The sequence below is a fragment of the Amblyraja radiata genome, chromosome 37, assembly GCF_010909765.2.
Source record: "Amblyraja radiata isolate CabotCenter1 chromosome 37, sAmbRad1.1.pri, whole genome shotgun sequence".
In the NCBI taxonomy this organism is placed as follows: domain Eukaryota; kingdom Metazoa; phylum Chordata; class Chondrichthyes; order Rajiformes; family Rajidae; genus Amblyraja; species Amblyraja radiata.
In genome coordinates, this window is record NC_045992.1 from 14180439 (window position 1) to 14199035 (window position 18597).

General features: G+C 42.1%; 1 protein-coding gene across 4 annotated transcripts in view; it reads right to left on the reverse strand.

Annotated features, from left to right (window-relative positions):
- Nucleotides 1-796: 796 nt before the first annotated feature.
- cuedc2 (CUE domain containing 2) overlaps nucleotides 797-18597 on the reverse strand; it is a 30840-nt gene continuing 13039 nt past the window's right edge. For 3 of the 4 annotated variants that reach the window (XM_033012434.1, XM_033012432.1, XM_033012433.1), the window contains 9 exons: nucleotides 17630-17736; nucleotides 16530-16673; nucleotides 14932-14993; nucleotides 10296-10426; nucleotides 6095-6265; nucleotides 5440-5489; nucleotides 3426-3486; nucleotides 943-2224; nucleotides 797-880 (listed from right to left, as the gene is read on the reverse strand). In XM_033012434.1, coding sequence (XP_032868325.1) covers nucleotides 2078-2224; nucleotides 3426-3486; nucleotides 5440-5489; nucleotides 6095-6265; nucleotides 10296-10426; nucleotides 14932-14993; nucleotides 16530-16673; nucleotides 17630-17703 — 840 coding nt within the window. In that variant the 5' untranslated portion in view covers nucleotides 17704-17736 and the 3' untranslated portion in view covers nucleotides 797-880; nucleotides 943-2077. Of the gene's footprint in view, nucleotides 881-942; nucleotides 2225-3425; nucleotides 3487-5439; nucleotides 5492-6094; nucleotides 6266-10295; nucleotides 10427-14931; nucleotides 14994-16529; nucleotides 16674-17629; nucleotides 17737-18597 lie in introns of all 4 variants that reach the window. The other variant, XM_033012436.1, reaches the window with a different exon arrangement.

Here is an 18597-nt window from a genome sequence, read left to right on the forward strand (position 1 = left end):
ATCAGCTAACATTTCCTCAGCTTCTGGCAATGTTGCTAAGATGTTGTCCAAGTCTCCTATTGTAATATAAATGTATCAATTTAGATAAATGGATCCTATAGTTTTAATTTCTGAATAGGATGTACAATTGGGAAATGAAAACTAAATGTTTACAATTCTCCATCCATTTCCCAACCATTTAACCTATTTTCTCAATCCAGACCAGATGACCATGCAAAATTATGTTTAATTCTTTTTTTTCCAGGTAACCTACAATATAAATTAACGATCAAATCTAATTACACCAATCAAAATTATCCCATTCCCCCAATTGCATTTTATGACCAAGTTTTAATATTGCTGATGTGATTTGCCTATGAAACAAAATGTCTGATTTCTTTCATTAAATTCCAATTTTAACGATAGTCACTGTCTGCAGGTTATAAAACATACCCGTCCTTAACGGCCTAAACTGAAATTTGCACATACATCAGGAAGAGTTTGGTTAAAGGGAGCTTTTCCCAACAGAACAGTTTTCCCTTCGTCAATGCGTTGTTTGTGCTCCATGTATTTAGCCCTTTATTCAAATCCATGGGTGTTGGGTAAATGAAGCAGTGATTTGATTTTGTGAACATATCGTCAATCTCTGAGTAGAACCATCTTTCCGATTATCATGGTTCCCATTTTGGCCATAATAGCTGAATGTCTCCCAGTTCAACATGTTTATTTTGAATTGTATATTTATGAATCACTCTTTGGAAGTGGAAAATGCCCACACTGAATAGCTTTACACATTTCTGGCAGTAGTACTCATCACTAATTGAGAAGTAAAAAAGCAATTTATTGTTTAAAAGCATCACTACATTTAAAGATTGTAGCATCAAAGTACACTGTCATATGCCTATTTCCTTCGCTCCATAGATGCTGCTGCACCCGCTGAGTTCCTCCAGCAATTTTGTGTACCTTAAACAAATACAATGACAGGTGTAATTTATATTTTGCTACATTTTGCAGGCAGATACAATGATTCAGTACGACACACAGGAGATTTACTTTAAAAGAGAATGCTTCCATCCTGAGATTTGGGAATCTGCACTTAAAATGTCACCACATTAACCGACAATGTGATTAAACGTTAATTTGTAAAATGCTGTAAAACTACCATGCGTTTATGAACAAGCTTTAGAGGAACAGATCTGAAGATATGTTAGCCATTTTTAATCAGTCCATCTATTTAGGACAACATTTGTGAGACTACTGAGGTATTATCACATTATTTCACTGATAAATATGTCTATTAACAAAAACCTGATTTTAGACCAAGCAATATAAAATAATTTTAAAAATGTGTACCAATTATATTGAAGAAAAATATTAGCAGATAAGTTCAGCTTCACGTAACTAAGCATAATCGATGAGTTCACACAGAAGGGACGAGATTTGATGTCCTCTATAAAAAAACTGCTGGGTCCCTTTAAGATGTACAACTGGTCACAGAAGCATATTGGAACTTCCCTCATCTGGCATGCAATACGAGCACAGTATCGTCCCTGCAAGGATACTGTGAAGCACTAGTCCCTGTTAATGTTTAGACAGGGCCGGTTCAGTTTGTGGTCACAAGACCACAAAATATTTTAAATATTCTCACTCACATTTCAAGCTCAGAAGTAAAAGGTTTTACCTTTTTAACCTTGACAGATATTAAAGTTGTTGAATTAAATTTAAATAAACACTTTATTTAGACAATGAATCTTCGGCACAGTGATGTATTTAGTGGTATAATCATGTTGCCATGTAGCGATTGATACCAGAAGCAGAATCCAAAGAACAGCAGCTCAGTGCTGCACAATAGTGCAATAAATGGGGAGAAAACATCTCTGGGATTTGATGGGAACTGATGTTCGAATTTGTTTCATGTGCTGCAGGAAAGCAGCATATAATACTTCTTCCTGCCTCCGACTTCCACCTAACCATTAACGAGTTAATGAAGGAAAGGTCGGAATTATTTTAGAGTGTGCTCAACTCAATGGAAGTGGAGATAAAAATCAACATTGACGTACTATAATAACAAATGATCAAGAAATATTCAACCAATATCTCAGTGAAATTTATATTTTCTGGCTGGTTTTAGATTGATGTAAGTTTTCTTCATCTCATCATTTTCAGTTTTCTTCACTTCGGTATAGCGTTCACCCTTTGTGCTCACTACCTGGTTGTCTATGTATCGAATCATCTTTTTGGGAGCCTATTAAGAAACAGACAACACAAGTATATTAAATTATAGATCATTCTTATGGCGAATGCCCACTATCATTTACGGTACGGTGGCGCAGCGGTAGAGTTGCTGCCTTACAGCACTTGCAGCGCCGGAGACCCGGGTTCGATCCCAACTACGGGTGCTATCTGCTCGGAGTCTGTATGTTCACCCCGTGACCACGTGGGTTTTCTCCGAGATCTTCGCTTTCCTCTCACATTCCAAAGACGTACGGGTATGTAGGTAAATTGGTTTGGTAAATGTTTTTTTTAAATGTCCCTAGTGTGTGTAGGATGGTGTTAAAATGCGGGGATCGCTGGTCGGCGTGGACCTGGTGGGCTGAAGGGCCTGTTTCCGCACTGTATCAATGTTCTCACTCAAATTCAATGTTCTACCAATAACAGCCCATGAAAAATGTATGCAGATGAAGTTGCAATAGCTGACTAGTTATGACTGAGCCAACGATAGGTAGACTAAATGGGGTAGTGATGAGGTTTGTTTGATTGGGGACCAAGTGGATCATGTTTGCTCCAGATTTCCAGCCAAGGAAGTCATTCAGCTCATCAATGGGCTGTGTCATCACAGTCATCACTGTTGGTCTCCAAGTGTTATGAAAATGGAATAAAGGAGTAAAGATTTAAATTCCCAAGATGGATAAAATTTGGATCTGAAAGAACGACAGGAGGATTGTGAAATAACTGGTTTACTGGTCGCAGGATATAAAAAAGCTGTTCAACTGCAGATAATTCATGGAAAAAGATGTTTCTCATTATGGCTGGACCAAGCTTGCAGTAACTAGTGGAATGAACACAAGGGGCATGCAGGAGGTGAAATCTTTACCTCAATGTTGAGATGAAGATTTCTTGTTAAGATATTAGATTACTTCAAATAGGCACAAGTTTAAACCAAAATGACACAAAATACCATACTCACTGAAAATCAACTGTTTCGAGTGGAAAATAGAAAATTCATATTAGTCAAGTGAGGGCTTGGCCTTGGTCCATTCCACTAGTTAGTGCAGTCGAAGTCCAACTATAATGAGAAACACTTTTCCCCAGGTTATTATCCACTACGTTGTACAGTTTTTGTGCATAATCTGTGACTAGTAAATTGTTATTTCACGATCCTTCCGTTTGTCAAAAGGTGTCGGAAAATGTTCATGAATTTGGTCTGATTCCACGTAACATCTTACTGCTTTAGGTGTGATAGGCTTGTGAGTTTTGACATCCTCCTCGTCATCCACCATCATATATCTGAAAGAACATTCAAAATGCTCATTTTTAGCAGGATGAATATCAGAATTTTCACAAACGTACAGAATTTCCGGAAGTGGCGGCGCTGTTAACAGCTGCGGCTCGCCTGCAGTCCGTCTGTCTTTACTTTTTTCTGTTGTTTTTTTTGTCTTGTTTTGGTTAAGTTTTAGTTTGTTGGGTTGTGTTAGGGGGGGGGACATGTTCTCTGTCTCTTCCTTCGGGGGAATGCGACTTTTTCGTGTCGTATCCCACTTCTCTGCCTCCGTCTGCGCTGAGGCCTAATGGCGGAGCTGGCGGCCTCCAGCCTGCGACTGACCCCGAGGCTCCGGAGGCAGAGCCAGCCAGGACTCACCAACGAGAGGCTGGCCGTCTTCGGGGCTGAGGCAGCGGTGGCCCGACTTGCTGGTGCGGCGTTCTGGCTTTCGGCGGCGGCCTGGAGCTGATGCAGCGGGGCTCGGAGCGGAGACTGCGGGACCCGGAGCTGATGCAGCGGGGCTCGGAGCTGAGACTGCGGGACCCGGAGCTGGCGCAGCGGCCTGGAGCTGGGGCGGCTGCCCGGAGCTGATGCTGTGGCGGGCCGTCTCGGAGCGGAGACGGCGTTCCGGCATTCAGCGGCGGTGACATCACCACGGAGGTCCGCTGGACTGGAGGGCGGCATCTCCGGCCTGGATCGATCGCCTCAGCGCAGAGGGAGAACAAGGAGGGAAGAGACGGAGACTAAGACTTTGCCTCCATCACAGCGAGGATGTGCTTGGTGAACTCACTGTGGTGGATGTTTAATTTGTGTTTATTGTATGTTTTGTTTTTATTGGTTCTGTGTATGACTGCAGGCAACATAATTTCGTTCAGACCGAAAGGTCTGAATGACAATAAAGGAATCTAATAAAGGAATCTAATTCTCACAAAAGACAATACAATACAATACAATACAATTCAATTTATTGTCATTTGGACCCCTTGAGGTCCAAACGAAATGTCGTTTCTGCAGCCATACATTACAAACAAATAGACCCAAGACACAACATAATTTACATAAACATCCATCACATTGCTGTGATGGAAGGCCAAAAAAACTTATCTCTCCACTGCACTCTCCCCCCCCGATGTCAGAGTCAAAGTCAAAGCCCCCGGTGGGCGATGGCGATTGTCCCGCGGCCATTAAAGCCACGCCGGGTGATGCAAGGTCGCGCACCGGGTTCTTGGTGTTAGAGCCCCCGGCGGGCGCTCGCAGAGACCCGCAGCCATTCCAAGCCGCGCGGGGCGATGGTGTAAGGCCCCGCTCCAGGAGCTCTTCAACCCCGCAACTCGGGCGGGAGAAGTCGCCGTTGCGGGAGCCCTGAAAAGCGGTCTCCCTCCAAGGACCCGCGGGCTCCCGGTGTCACTGTCCGCCAAACCCGCAGTTGTAGCCACCGAATCTCCGGAGGTCGGGCCGCGGCAGCGTCCACCACAGCTCCACCTGCTCCGGACTCGGCCAGCTCCACGACGGTGAGGTGAGTAGTCGGCACCAGAGCCCCCGGTCTTCCTGTTGGAGGCCGCTCCTCGTTGCAGCCCCAACGACAACGGAGACCCGTGCAGGGAGAGATTTAAAAGTTACCCCCTCCATTCAATAGAAACATTTGAAATTTAGGACCGATTTAATACATCTTCCCATTTAACTCCCGGTTCATTGCAAATGTGGTCTCACATGATGCAATGAGATCTCAGAGGTCAATACTGAAGGAACATTTACCGTAGCAACCATACATTATTATTACAGAGATTCTATGGCACCCATTATACACAAATAGATCTTACTTCAGCTACTTAAATTAACTCCTATGGTTGCAAGCTCCACTCTCTAATCATTCTGAGCAGTGGCAGAATCCCGACATCAGATCAGCTTCTAGTATTTACTTTTTTTCTCCTGTCTTTGTTCCAACAATATAACGCAAGCTTTCAATGGACAATGCTTACTTTTCCAAGATGCTGGCTTTGATCTTCTTATCTGTTTTTGGCTCGATTTCCTGAAATAAAGAGAAGAAGGGTTTCACACTAATAATGCATCATGGAACCTGCTGCACATTGGGACCAAACATGATATATCCACTACTCCATATAGATTTTATGTATACATTGTTACTTTTAGACAGGCTCAGAGTGAACTGTTGCCGTCATCAAGAAGTTCCAAGAAGCTCCCTATCAGCTGCTTATTGAGTGACACAGGGGGATTTGCACCACTCGGGATGGTTATCTATGCAGAACATTATATATTGCTGGTGTTGGAAGGAACTGCAGATGCTGGTTTAAACTGAAGATAGACACATATTGTTGTGTGCATCAAGCAGGAGCAACCACTTGGATCAGTTTAAAGCCAGCAAGGTTCATAGAAAGATGTATTTTACATGTCACCTGAAGGTCAAGTATCGACAAGAGCCCCGGAATTTTGTCATTTTAAACACTAGCACCTTTAAGACTATTTTTGAAATCCAAGACATCTTCAACAGGATACAGCTTTTTGAGTACTGCACTGCAGGTCAGCTATGGTCAGAAGTGATCATCGGGAGGGTTCTTATCATGCACACAAAAGATAAGTTATTACCAATGTCGCCTGTTCATACACTGGACTCACCTCTGAAGATGCTGTGTCAGGCTCCTCCACTGCCCCTTCCATTATGAGCTGCACAGCGTAATGCAGGTTGCCTTTAGCCATGGAGAGAACATGCTGCATGGTGGATACGCTGCAGGATGGAAACATCTCAAGAAGCAACTGGACCCCATCTTCCTTTTTATCGCAGCCTTCCTAAAAACATTATGGACATGAATGTCAGATATGGAGGAAGGGTCCCAATTAGGAGCTCAAAAACAGCATGTCAGTTAAGACATTCCTCAAAAGATCATTCATACCTACAAAACAGATTTTGAGACAAGGGCGTGCTGCAACGGCTAACCGTCGTTTCCTTATCTGTACAACTCCAAGATCTAGGGCATCTTAAGACCTTAAGAAAGTTAGAAGGTTTAATGTCAATCTCACTGCAGTAACTAAACACATAATTAATTCAATCAGTCTGAAGCAGAGTCCCAACCTCAAACATCCCCCATCCAGGTTCGCTTGGGAAGCTGCCTGACCCGCTGAGTTACTCCAACAGTTTATATTTACTATTTTTAAAAACCAGCAACTGCAGTTCCTTGTTTCAACACATTGAAGCACCAAGAACTGCTGCATTCTCGGAAGCTACACCTATCATATGGCATCCAACAGCCATGTCCCTCTTGAAATGGACATGAAATAAAAGGCTTCCAAAGGATTCCAGCTCAGAAAGGCATTAAATTGGAATCCAACAAATATATTTTGGGGCAGGCACAAGGGAATGGTTTTGATTGTTTTCATATTTAGTTGAAGGACATTTCTGTACAAAAACTGATTGTACAATCTTACAAAAAAAAATTTCCACAATGAATTTGTGTACATTTTTTCAGTTACTATTTCAATGCTTTCTATATCTTATGTGCAGAAATATAACATATATAACATTTAACATATAACAATTACAGCACGGAAACAGGCCATCTCGGCCTTTCTAGTCCGTGCCGAACACTTACTCTCACTTAGTCCCATCTACCTGCACTCAGACCATAACCTTCCATTCCTTTCCCGTCCATATACCTATCCAATTTATTTTTAAATGATAAAAACGAACCTGCCTTCACCACTTCCACTGGAAGCTCATTCCACACAGCTACCACTCTCTGAGTAAAGAAGTTCCCCCTCATGTTGCCTCTAAACTTTTGTAACTTAATTCTCAAATCATGTCCTCTTGTTTGAATCTTCCCGACTCTCAATGGAAAAAGTGTATCCACGTCAACTCTGTCTATCCCTCTCATAATTTTAAAGACCTCTATCAAGTCTCCCCTACTGCGCTCCAAAGAATAAAGACCTATCTTGTTCAACCTTTCTCTGTAACTTAGGTGAAACAATTCAAGTAAACAGCAAAGATGTGTAAACATCACCTGTCCATTCCCTCCACAGATGCTGTCCGCCTGTCTGAGTTGAAGCTGAAGTAATATATTTTGGCAGATGGAACAAGGAGAAATATTACAAACTAAAGGGTGGAATGATCAGAGATTTAACCAATGGATGTTTCTATATCGACGAGGAAGTGCAACTTAGGAATTCCACTACATAATGGGCTGAATGGCCTCTCTGACACCACCATCAATTTTTTATGATGCCCGTGTCTCAAGTTGCAAAGGTTCCAACATCAGGTATAACAATTTCCCAAATCCATTTTTTCTTTCTCAGGAGTCATAGAATCATACAACATGGAAACCGGCCCTTTAGTCCAACTAGTGATGTAGAAGATGATGCCGCATCTAAACTCGTCTCATATAGTCTCCCATGCACTTGTCCAACTTATTTTAAATGTCGTTAATGCACCTGCCTTAGCCACGTCTCCATAAACCCACCACCCTCTGTGAACAAGTTGACCCTCAGGTTCCTATTAAATCTTTTCCCTCTCACCTTAAACCTATGCTCTCCAGTTGTTGATTCCCCAATCCCGAGTAAAAGACTCTGTGCATTTACCCTATCCACTCCCCTCATAGTTTTATACAACTCCATAAGATCACTCCTCAATCAAGGGGCAAAAGTGTTTGATTGCCATGTTCCCAAATGGAACAATGAAATTCTTACTTGCAGCAGCACAACAGAATATATAAACATAGTACTCTGTGAACAGCATAATAAACAAAAGAAAAAGCTCAGGATATCCGCGCTCCAAGGAATAAATTCCCAGTCTGCCCAGCCTCTTCCTACATCTTAGTCTCTGGAATCCTGGTAACATCCTTGGAAATCTTTTTTGCACTTTTCTGCTTGACCACATTTTTCCTATAGGTAGGTGGACACAATTCTCCAAGTGCACCCTCACCAATTTCTTGTACGTCTGCAATTCAACGTCCCAACTTCAAATTCTCAATGCCCTTACTCATGAGTAGCTGTATCTTTGTTCAAGCATTTCATCAAATGTCTCAACAACTCGTGGCGTCGATTAGTCAATCAAATGTTTGAATGTCCGACCAAGCAGCCAAGGGCACTTCACTGCACTAATATAAATGCAACCTGCGCTTTTTCCTGCAACATCATTCTGTCAACAGGTGGAGCTATTGTACAGTAAAATTAACGTTATACGGATTAATCCATTGCAATACAGTGTGCACAGTGGTGCAGAGGGTGCCACAGCGGTAGAGTTGCTGCCTGACACGTTGTACCTACAAACTAATTTCTGTTTCCCACTCACAAAAGAAATATTGCAGTGCTTCTAAAAATGTACCTTTTTCTTTAAAATACTTTCCTCTTCCACCTAGATCTATTAAAGCCTTAGTAAAAGAGGACAAAAAGACTAGATTGCCTATTCTGGACCGCTGATCAGCAAGTTTATCTGGAAGAATCCTCGTTAATTTGTTTGTTACAATATGCAATTGAATCTGGGATCTCCTAAATTCCTAGCTATCTGGATCAGATGCACTGGATTTTATTCCCCAAATTCTAACACTAATGAGGAATTCAACCCCATCCAGTTTAATGTCTTTAGTTTTTTCATTTATGGGATGCAATCTTCATTGGAAGTCAGCTCCTGCAATGTTCATGATTCAAGTCCATTCCCTACATCACAGGCTCCTGGTCTTAAAATGGTGAATGTTTCTCTGTCCACAGATGCTGCCTGACCTGCTGCATGTTTCCAGCAATCTCTGTCTTTATCACTTAAGTGGTGGAGAGTTGCCTTCTGGAACCATTGCAGTTCTCTAGTAAAGGATGAGAAGATCCAGGTTTTTCACCCAGCAATGATGAAGGAACAATGCTATATTTCCGTGTCTGGGTGATTTGGAAGTGAAGCAACTACTGTAACAAAGTGCCCCGCTGGCAAAGGCACTCAAATGTTTATGATGCGATGGTGGCATTTAAGATAAAATAGGGGCAACCTTTAGATTGGCATATGGATATGCTGAGAATGGAGGCCCATGGATAATGTGCAGGCAGATAAGAATTGGTCTTGTCATCATGTTTGTCACGAACATTGTCGGACAAAGAGCCTGTCCTTGTGCTGTACTGTTCTAGATTTAGAGCATGGACGGGTGTCCCTTCCTGCTTAGTCTTGTTAAAGCTCAGCTTTGAATTTTAGAGGCGCAATCAATCCAGCAAACAGTTGGAACCGAGGTCTGTTCATGTCATTGAACGTAGAGGGAAGGTGGCCAAGGCTCTCTCTCTCTCTCGTTGGCATGAGGCCCATAACAAATTGCTCACCACATCAGTCCATGACTGAATTTTGTCTAGGTCTTGCTGCATTCAGGCATGAGCCGATAGATTATCTGATGAATTGCAAACGTTGTGAAATTGTGAGCAATAATCCACATTCCCAAGATCATAATGGAAGGTTCGTCATTGAGAGCAGCTTCAGGTCATTGTAGACTTACCAATGGTCACTTTTTACCTCAACCAATCAATTATTTTCCACAACTTGTAAACTAACTCCATGGTAAGTATCTACCAGGTGTAGCTCAGCTTCCTTCTGGCTAAACCTCTCCTAGTCTTATGTCCACAAATGTTCTACATGGGGGCACTTTAAGGCTTCCTCCGTTGCATCCACACAGCACAAAATGTACGCACCCTACTACAGATTTGATTCCCACATTATTTACTTTAGTGGTCTCCTTAACCTGCTACAGTCGCCTTTGAACTTTTGCTTTCATTTCCTCAGTATTTGAAGCCCCCAGCATGGGAATCAAGGCTTTGGTCAAAACCACCCAAACCCATTATAATCTGTAGAATACTGAACCTTTGCCGTGGCTCCTACTCCTGTCACCAAATTGCTTTCCAACTCCATCGACGACCTCTGTTCCCAATCGCTCGATTGTTTCTTCAAAGAACATACAGTGTCTTGGAAGCCGGCAGGAGGAGGAACATTTTCTGTGTAAGTACAAAAAAAGGTGGAATAGGTTAGACCATCCAGTCACCGGTCCAGAGGGGGATTTGACTTTCCCTTGCATGTGCAAAGTCAGAACTAACATCACTTACTGCTGCATCCTCATTTTGATTCCTACCACGCTTCACGCATCACGCTTCACATTCTAACATTCACCTGCATACAAGGGGCAATTTACATTAATTAACCTACCAATGCAAACATCTTTGGGATGTGGGAGGAAATCAGAGCACCTGGAGTAAAACCATGCAATCTCAAGGAACACAGGCTGACTCCACACAGACAGCATCCAAGGTCAATAGGAAGTAGTAGTATGAGCACCCAATAGTAAGTAGACTATTATCTAAATGGTGGCCGATTAGGAAAAGGGGAGATGCAACGAGACCTGGGTGTCATGGTACACCAGTCATTGAAAGTAGGCATGCAGGTGCAGCAGGCAGTGAAGAAAGCGAATGGTATGTTAGCATTCATAGCAAAAGGATTTGAGTATAGGAGCAGGGAGGTTCTACTGCAGTTGTACAGGGTATTGGTGAGACCACACCTGGAGTATTGTGTACAGTTTTGGTCTCCAAATCTGAGGAAAGGCATTCTTGCCATAGAGGGAGTACAGAGAAGGTTCACCAGACTGTTCGTGGGATGTCCGGACTTTCATATGAAGAAAGACTGGATAGACTCGGCTTGTACTCGCTAGAATTTAGAAGATTGAGGGGTGATCTTATAGAAACGTACAAAATTCTTAAGGGGTTGGACAGGCTAGATGCAGGAAGATTATTCCCAATGTTGGGGAAGTCCAGAACAAGGGGTCATAGTTTAAGGATAAGAGGGAAGTATTTTAGGACCGAGATGAGAAAATCATTTTTTACACAGAGAGTGTTGAATCTGTGGAATTCTCTGCCACAGAAGGTAGTTGAGGCCAGTTCATTGGCTATATTTAAGAGGGAGTTAGATGTGGCCCTTGTGGCTAAAGGGATCAGGGGGTATGGAGAGAAGGCAGGTACAGGATACTGAGTTGGATGATCAGCCATGATCATATTGAATGGCGGTGCAGACTCGAAGGGCCGAATGGCCTACTCCTGCACCTATTTTCTATGTTTCTATGTTTCTATGTTTCTATGTCAACGTTGGATCTCTGAATTTATATGGTAACAGGTTCACTAGCTATGTCACTGTGCCACTAAAGTTATAGCAGTTCCTTAAAGAGTGTCCAAGGAAAATCATCTCATTCATTAACAACCCTCTGCACTTCATATCAGGAGGAGGATTACTGGATTGTGACTGTGGAGTCTGCCGTTCTAATCACATCTCCTAGATAACAAGGAAGAAAATAGTCACGTATGCAGCAAGACATGGACAATTAAAAACATATGGACTGATATGTGTAACATTAACACAACACATGTACCAGACTGTGACAATCTCCAACAAGAGAAAGTTTAAGCATTTCCTGCAGACGTTCAACTCAATTCCAAATGGCAAGATCACCATCAACAACATGCTGGGATCAGAAACTCAGTGGGACCAACCATGTAAATTCTATTGCGACATGAGCAGCCAGAAGTTGGACATTCTGCAAGGAGTGACCCATCCTCTAATTCCTCACAGCCTTTGCACCATGAACAGGAATGTGACAGGAATGTGACAGAATAATCTGCCACTGCCTAAATGTGCAACTCCGACAGAAGATACTCTGTACAACCTAGAACAAAGAACCTTTGTTGATTGCCACCCAATCTACCACTCTAAGATTTCAATCCCAGCACAGTTTGCAGTTTACAGACTGCAGTTTGTTTGATCTATATAATGCACCAGCCATTTAGTATAGAGATCCAGCATGGAAACAGGCTCTTACATTGCGTCCACACCATCCATGTTCACACTATTTCTATCTTATCCCATTTTCTCATCCACCCTACATGCTAGGGGCAGTTTACAGAGGCCAATTAACCTACAAACCTGCACATCTCTGAGATGTGGAAGAAAACCACAGCATGTGGGACAAATCCATATGTCACAGGGAGAATGAGCAAACTCCATACAGTCAGCCCCCAAGGTCAGGATTGAACCAGGGTCTCTGGTGTTGTGAGGAAGCAGCTTTACCAGCGGCGCCAGTGTTCCGCCCTTAATTGGCCAAACACTTTCCAAAAGGCGCAATAATTACCACCTGTAAACTGCAATAACTACCACCCGAATGCTTGAAAAAGGTCTTTAAAGCCCCTTTCAAAATAAAACACCTCCCCAATACAAGGAAACCTCTAACCAAAAACTGATGAAACATGGCAACACAGCAAGTTCTTCAAATCTCTCCAATGGAAGTTTATGGAAGTCAAAAACAAACAGTGGAAAGAGCATCCATTATTCAAAACCACCCATATCAACCTGTTCTATGGAGCTCCAATTGTCCCAACTGTAGCAGAATCTACAAATCCTGCATAAGACTCTTTGGTCATCTCTGAAGCCTCAAAGCAGTGGAGAGAAATCTCCCTCAATTCTGAAGACTGAATTGTTGGCATCTCAGAAATTAAATAAAAAGATGTTCTAAGTTATTGCTGTTGTTTCTTTGAAGGTTCAGGATCTGAAATATGATTAACACCGTGTATAAACACTTAATGGTAAATTATGTACAAAAATCTCAAATTCAATTGCTACTTTTTTTTTTAAACATACAAATTACTGCAGAGTTTAAGCCTGCAGTAATCGTTTATTTATTTGCCTCTGTACTCCACAATTCGAGATTTGTAATAGGAAAAAAAAAATCACATGTGCTTAAAGTGCGCATTATCAGATTTTTATACACTTTGGTTTCACCATGTAGAAATTACAGCTGTGTTTATACATAGTCCCCCCCATTTCAGGGGACCATAATGTTTGGACAAATGCCTCAAAACTCATTGGCCAGCAGTTCATTCTACAGCAAGACAATGATCCCAAACATACTGCTAAAGCAACAAAGGAGTTTCTCAAAGCTAAAAAATGGTCAATTCTTGAGTGCCCAAGTCAATCACCCGATCTGAACCCAATTGAGCATGCCTTTTATATGCTGAAGAGAAAACTGAAAGGGACTAGCCCCCAAAACAAGCATCAGCAAAAGGTGGCTGCAATACAGGCCTGGCAGAGCATCTCCAGAGAAGACACCCAGCAACTGGTCATGTCCATAAATCACAGACTTCAAGCAGTCATCGCATGCAAAGGATATGCAACAAAATACTAAACATGACTACTTTCACTTACATGACATTGCTGTGTCCCAAACATTATGGTGCCCTGAAATGGGGGGACTATGGATAAACACTGCTGCAATTTTTACATGAAACAAAAATGTATAAAAATGGCCTTTATTAAAATTTGACAATGTGCACTTTAACCACATGAGATTTTTTCCATTACAAATCTCAAATTGTGGAGTACAGAGGGAAATAAATAAATGATGGGTCTTTGTCTCAAACACTATGGAGGGCACTGTATATTTTAATGTAAAATTTGATATTTTGAAAGGTTCTGAATTTGTCGCCCAGAAATGTATAAAATTGTCAGAAAAATTGATGGGAGCCCGAAATGCAGTCTATTCAATCCTCCCACGGTTTGCTTCCTAGACATTCATGTCATTCCAGTCATTACAGGCCATGCATTTATTTGAAATGTCACCATATTATTACTTCCATAGGAATGCATACAAGTAATAAAAGAGGCCATAAACATGATGGATAGCCTCAAGTAAACATACAGCGTTGATGAATTAGTGTTGGCGTTTACACCCCTGCACATGGAACAGTGACATTTACAAGAGCATACTTCTCTCTCACTTACTACCCACTGCATATGGCAGATAGAGACTCTTCCCCTGCAGAGTCATTGAACAACAAACAGAAACACCATCATAAGTGGAGAAGAGAAAGAGAAACAGACACCAATGATATTTGCAACACACAAAACTATTAAGAGTCTAGATGGTTCAATTTGGCATCGATAAAGAGCAAACTCAAGACCTACTAGCATGGACCTCCTCTCTGGTGTTCGGGGCTAAGCTTGGCCCATCTTTCCCCCCCAAAGCCCAGGAAGTGGAGAGGAGGGTGGTGGGAATTGGCGACGGTAGAGGACACGGATCAAAGGGCCAGTAAGAAGGGGGTCTTGCCTTCTGCGCCCTCCAGGTCATTGCGGGAGGCGACCATGGGGCACGAAGGTGGAAGGTGGTCAGGTGAGGAGAGGGATGACGGATCAGGGGACGACTAGATGAGGGAGACAGCTACAACAGTCCTTTATGGCCAGCTGCAGTTGGGACTGTGAAATGGTGGCTAAACCTGGCAACTCTGGCATATAGACTCAGTGGGCTATTTCTATATGTTATATACTTATTCTACTTATGTATGGCAATAATCTTACGGATCTGTATGCAAAAGAAATGTCACTGTTCCTTGGTACACCTGATGGAGGAACCATTGAACAGTTCATTCTGTTTTCTACAATTGGCCCACTCACAGTTCCTGTGACTTACCTTTGTTACGGGCTTCGATCAGCTGTGCGGCCAAATCAAACATCATCTCATAAATAGTGATGCTGAAAAAAATTAAAAAGCTGCATTTTAATCTGATGTCATTAACATGGATACTTTTGAAAGCCTTTTTTTTAAATTCTCAAATTTATCTCACAAATGGACAAACTCCACAGACCTTACAAGGTTCCAGATTTGATCACTGCATGAGTGACTGATTCTCAGGCACTACTTAACTCTACTGGACAACCAGCATTCAGATGTGTACAAGCAGTCAACTCTTCTCCTCTCCTGGTGAGGTAACAAGTCACCAGCCTCAACGAGAGATCTAAAACTGACTTTAATTCTATTGATTTATATCGAATAGTGTAAGACAAGAATAAGGCAATCACAAAAACTCCCCAACATTATAAATGCACAGCACTCACTGCCCTGCTTCTACAAGATGCCTACCGAAGTATATTGAATAGTTATTACAAATCCTTAACTATTCCTTACCATTTTGTACACTTAACATTGTTTAAGAGATTGTATGCTGTGATCATACACAGTAGTTCACAATCATGTGATCTAATTTCAGGCCCAATACTTTGGATGAATAGACCGCACCTATATTTTACATAAGGACAGCAGAATCCTTTGTTTTAGATTGTATCTTCCCATAGTACAACCCAGTACTAATACTCTATTTGCTTTTGTAATAGATAATCCTACATAGCACTCTGCATACCTTTAGAGTCATGCACAGTATTACCCGACTTTCTTGACCATTCAGCAATTTTGTAGATGCAGCATAAATACATAGATTCAGAATTAAACAGCACGGAAATAGGCCCTTCGGCCCAACTTGCCCATGCTGACCAAAATATCTATTTAAGCTGATCCCGCTTGCCTACATTTGTCTCACTTTGCTCTGAGCCTTTCCTTATCCATGATTAGTTATAACACACAGATTAATAATAAATTATGTCTGCCAGATATAGAATGGACATGATTTTCTCTCATTTGTTCCAAATATAAATTGGCTTGCACAAATTCAGGGTGCTCCCAATCCCTTCCCAGCCAGTATGGATGGAAGGCTAAATGTTAGTCAGAAGTTCAGGAACGACTTCTCTTTCTTCAAAACGATTCAGATTTATTTTACATCCAGAGGAAGATACATCTTATCAAAAAGGTGGAACCTCTGAATGTGCAGCATTCCTGGAATAGTGCACTGAAATGGGACTTAAACAAGTAAGAATTTCATTATTCTATCTGGGACATATGACAATAAAACACTATTGATTAAACCTCCAGCAGTGTGGCTTATGGGCAAACATACAACCCACTAAGGCACAGCAGACAAAGTTCATTAATGCCTGCTTCTTGTACTTCAATCCACCATTGATGCTATTTTTAATCACTCTTCAATGATCTGTGGAGGTTGTGTCTTTAAGAGATTAGTCACCATTTAAAAAAAAAATCACTTTAAGAAAATAATAGTGACCTTATTTCTCTTAATTTAAATGTTAATCACAACAGTCGGTCACCTTTGTCCCTAAGTTCTACTACAAAAACTTCAGGGATCTAGAGACCAATTATGATGACAAAAAATTCCTAACCTGCTTATTTTTGCAACGCCTGGGATGTAGGCCTCCATCATTTCGACAAACATTTCCACGTCAAAATTCTCTTCTGATGAGTCTGGCGATCCAAGCTCCTCCAGCACACCCGTGATGTACGAAAGGATGACCTCATCAATAACACTGTAGAAGCAAAAAAATAATGGCCATATTGCTCCAATGTAATAAAAGGCAAAATCCAAATATTCTGCATCCTATGCAATTCCAAATTTTTCATTAATTTAAGTCTACTGTATTGGCAGGCCTTTATTTAACCAAATAATTAATTGTTGTGTTACACCTCTAGCTTAAATATCTTGAAACTTATGACAGGAAATATGACATAAAGTACAAGGATCTAATAATGCTATCTATCAGTTGGGAAATTAAAATACTAAACTGGATGCATAAGTTCCTATAAACAGCAGAGAATTCTCTCCGTTGTCCTGTCAATGACCCCCGTTGTCCTGTCAATGACAAGCTTAAGCTTAGGGTCTCGAGATCTAGGGGGGCCTCGGCAGGGCCGAATTTACCTATAGCTTCATAGGCTGATTGGGAGGGGCCTTACATAGGGGACTGGGAGGGGCCTTACATAGGGGATTGGGAGGGGCCTCACAAGTGGAATAGCTTAGGGCCTCACTTCATCTAAATCCGGCCCTGCCCCCCCCCCCCCCCCCCCCCCCCACCCCCACCTCCTGATTAACCTTTCAACATCCAGTCATTATTTCTTGGCTGTTTCTGAGGCTTTGCCTAGTGTTCATTGGATGCTAAGTTTCCAACAAAAAAAATATTTTCAAAAGTACTTAAGTGTCTGCAAATACTCTGGAATCTGTAGTTAGAAGAGTGGAGACACAAGAGACTGCAGGTGCTGGAATCTTGAGCAAAACACAAAGTGCTGGATGAACTCAGCGGCTCAGGCAGCATCCGGGGAGCGAATGGAAAAGCGGTTTCGGATCGGGACTCTTCATCAGTCTGTCGCCCGTCCATTCCTTTCCCAGTTACTTCCTGACTCGCTGAATTCTTCCAGAACTCTGTGTTTTGCTAGAGTTACAATAGGGTCATCACAAATGGAAGCTTCTTCAGTGCTTTTATTTATTCACCTGAGATCAGCATCAGGGATGTACGAGTGAACAAACTTTGTCAACGAATCATGGATAAGTTTTTCCAATGCCATGGTACCAGCGGCTGAACAGTAGCAAGGTCTGACCTGCAAAAACAAAGCACTGGTACAGTTTCACACTGCAATGGGAAAGAGACTGAGTTTAAATATCAACTTAGTCCCCCATTATAATGACTGTTCTTCACTTCAACAGTTTGATCCTTATTCTTAGATAATTTATAAAGAGTAACTAGACTAAGTGGGACCCGTTGGGTCCCAGCATCACACAGGAGGGCTGGTCATCCAACGCAATATTCCACCTCTCCACCAGAGGGGGGGGGGCTTTCTGGAGCGCTAGTATGGGTGTTATGGGCTGAAGAGACTGGTTTCCAGAGGGCTAGTATGCAAATTGTGCGCCAAATGGATTCTTGGGCTGGCGTCTCAGTCAATCAAGCCTGTTGTGCTGGCACACTCACTCACGGCTGGTGGGCTGGTAGTTGACTCACGGCTAATCCTTGAAATTCTATTTCAAGCAGGGTATAAGGCCACCAAATTTAAGTGCAGTTTCATACCATTTGAAGCAGGGTGCAAAGCCACTAAAGACAGCGAGTCGTTACCTCTCCCTCCTCCATCTTGCAGAGACTGAGCCACACCCACATTTCCCGGTTTTATAACCCCCCCCCCCCCCACCGGAAAAGGTGTGGCTTTCATGGAGTGATTGACAGGAGAGAGATTCTCAACTTTTTTTTTTTAACTAATAACACTTATATTTTTCATTGATGGGAAGAATTCTCTGCACCTGCTCAGCGGAGAGGGACTGAGAAAGATGGTCAAAAATCACAGCCGTAAGTGGTAGCGTTTTATCTAAAATCAATATACAGTGCAAACAGGAAGTAAGTGCATTTACAGTAGTGCCTTTCAACTTCAAGCCAATGCACCCACGCCACCATTTGCAGTAAGTAGTGCATT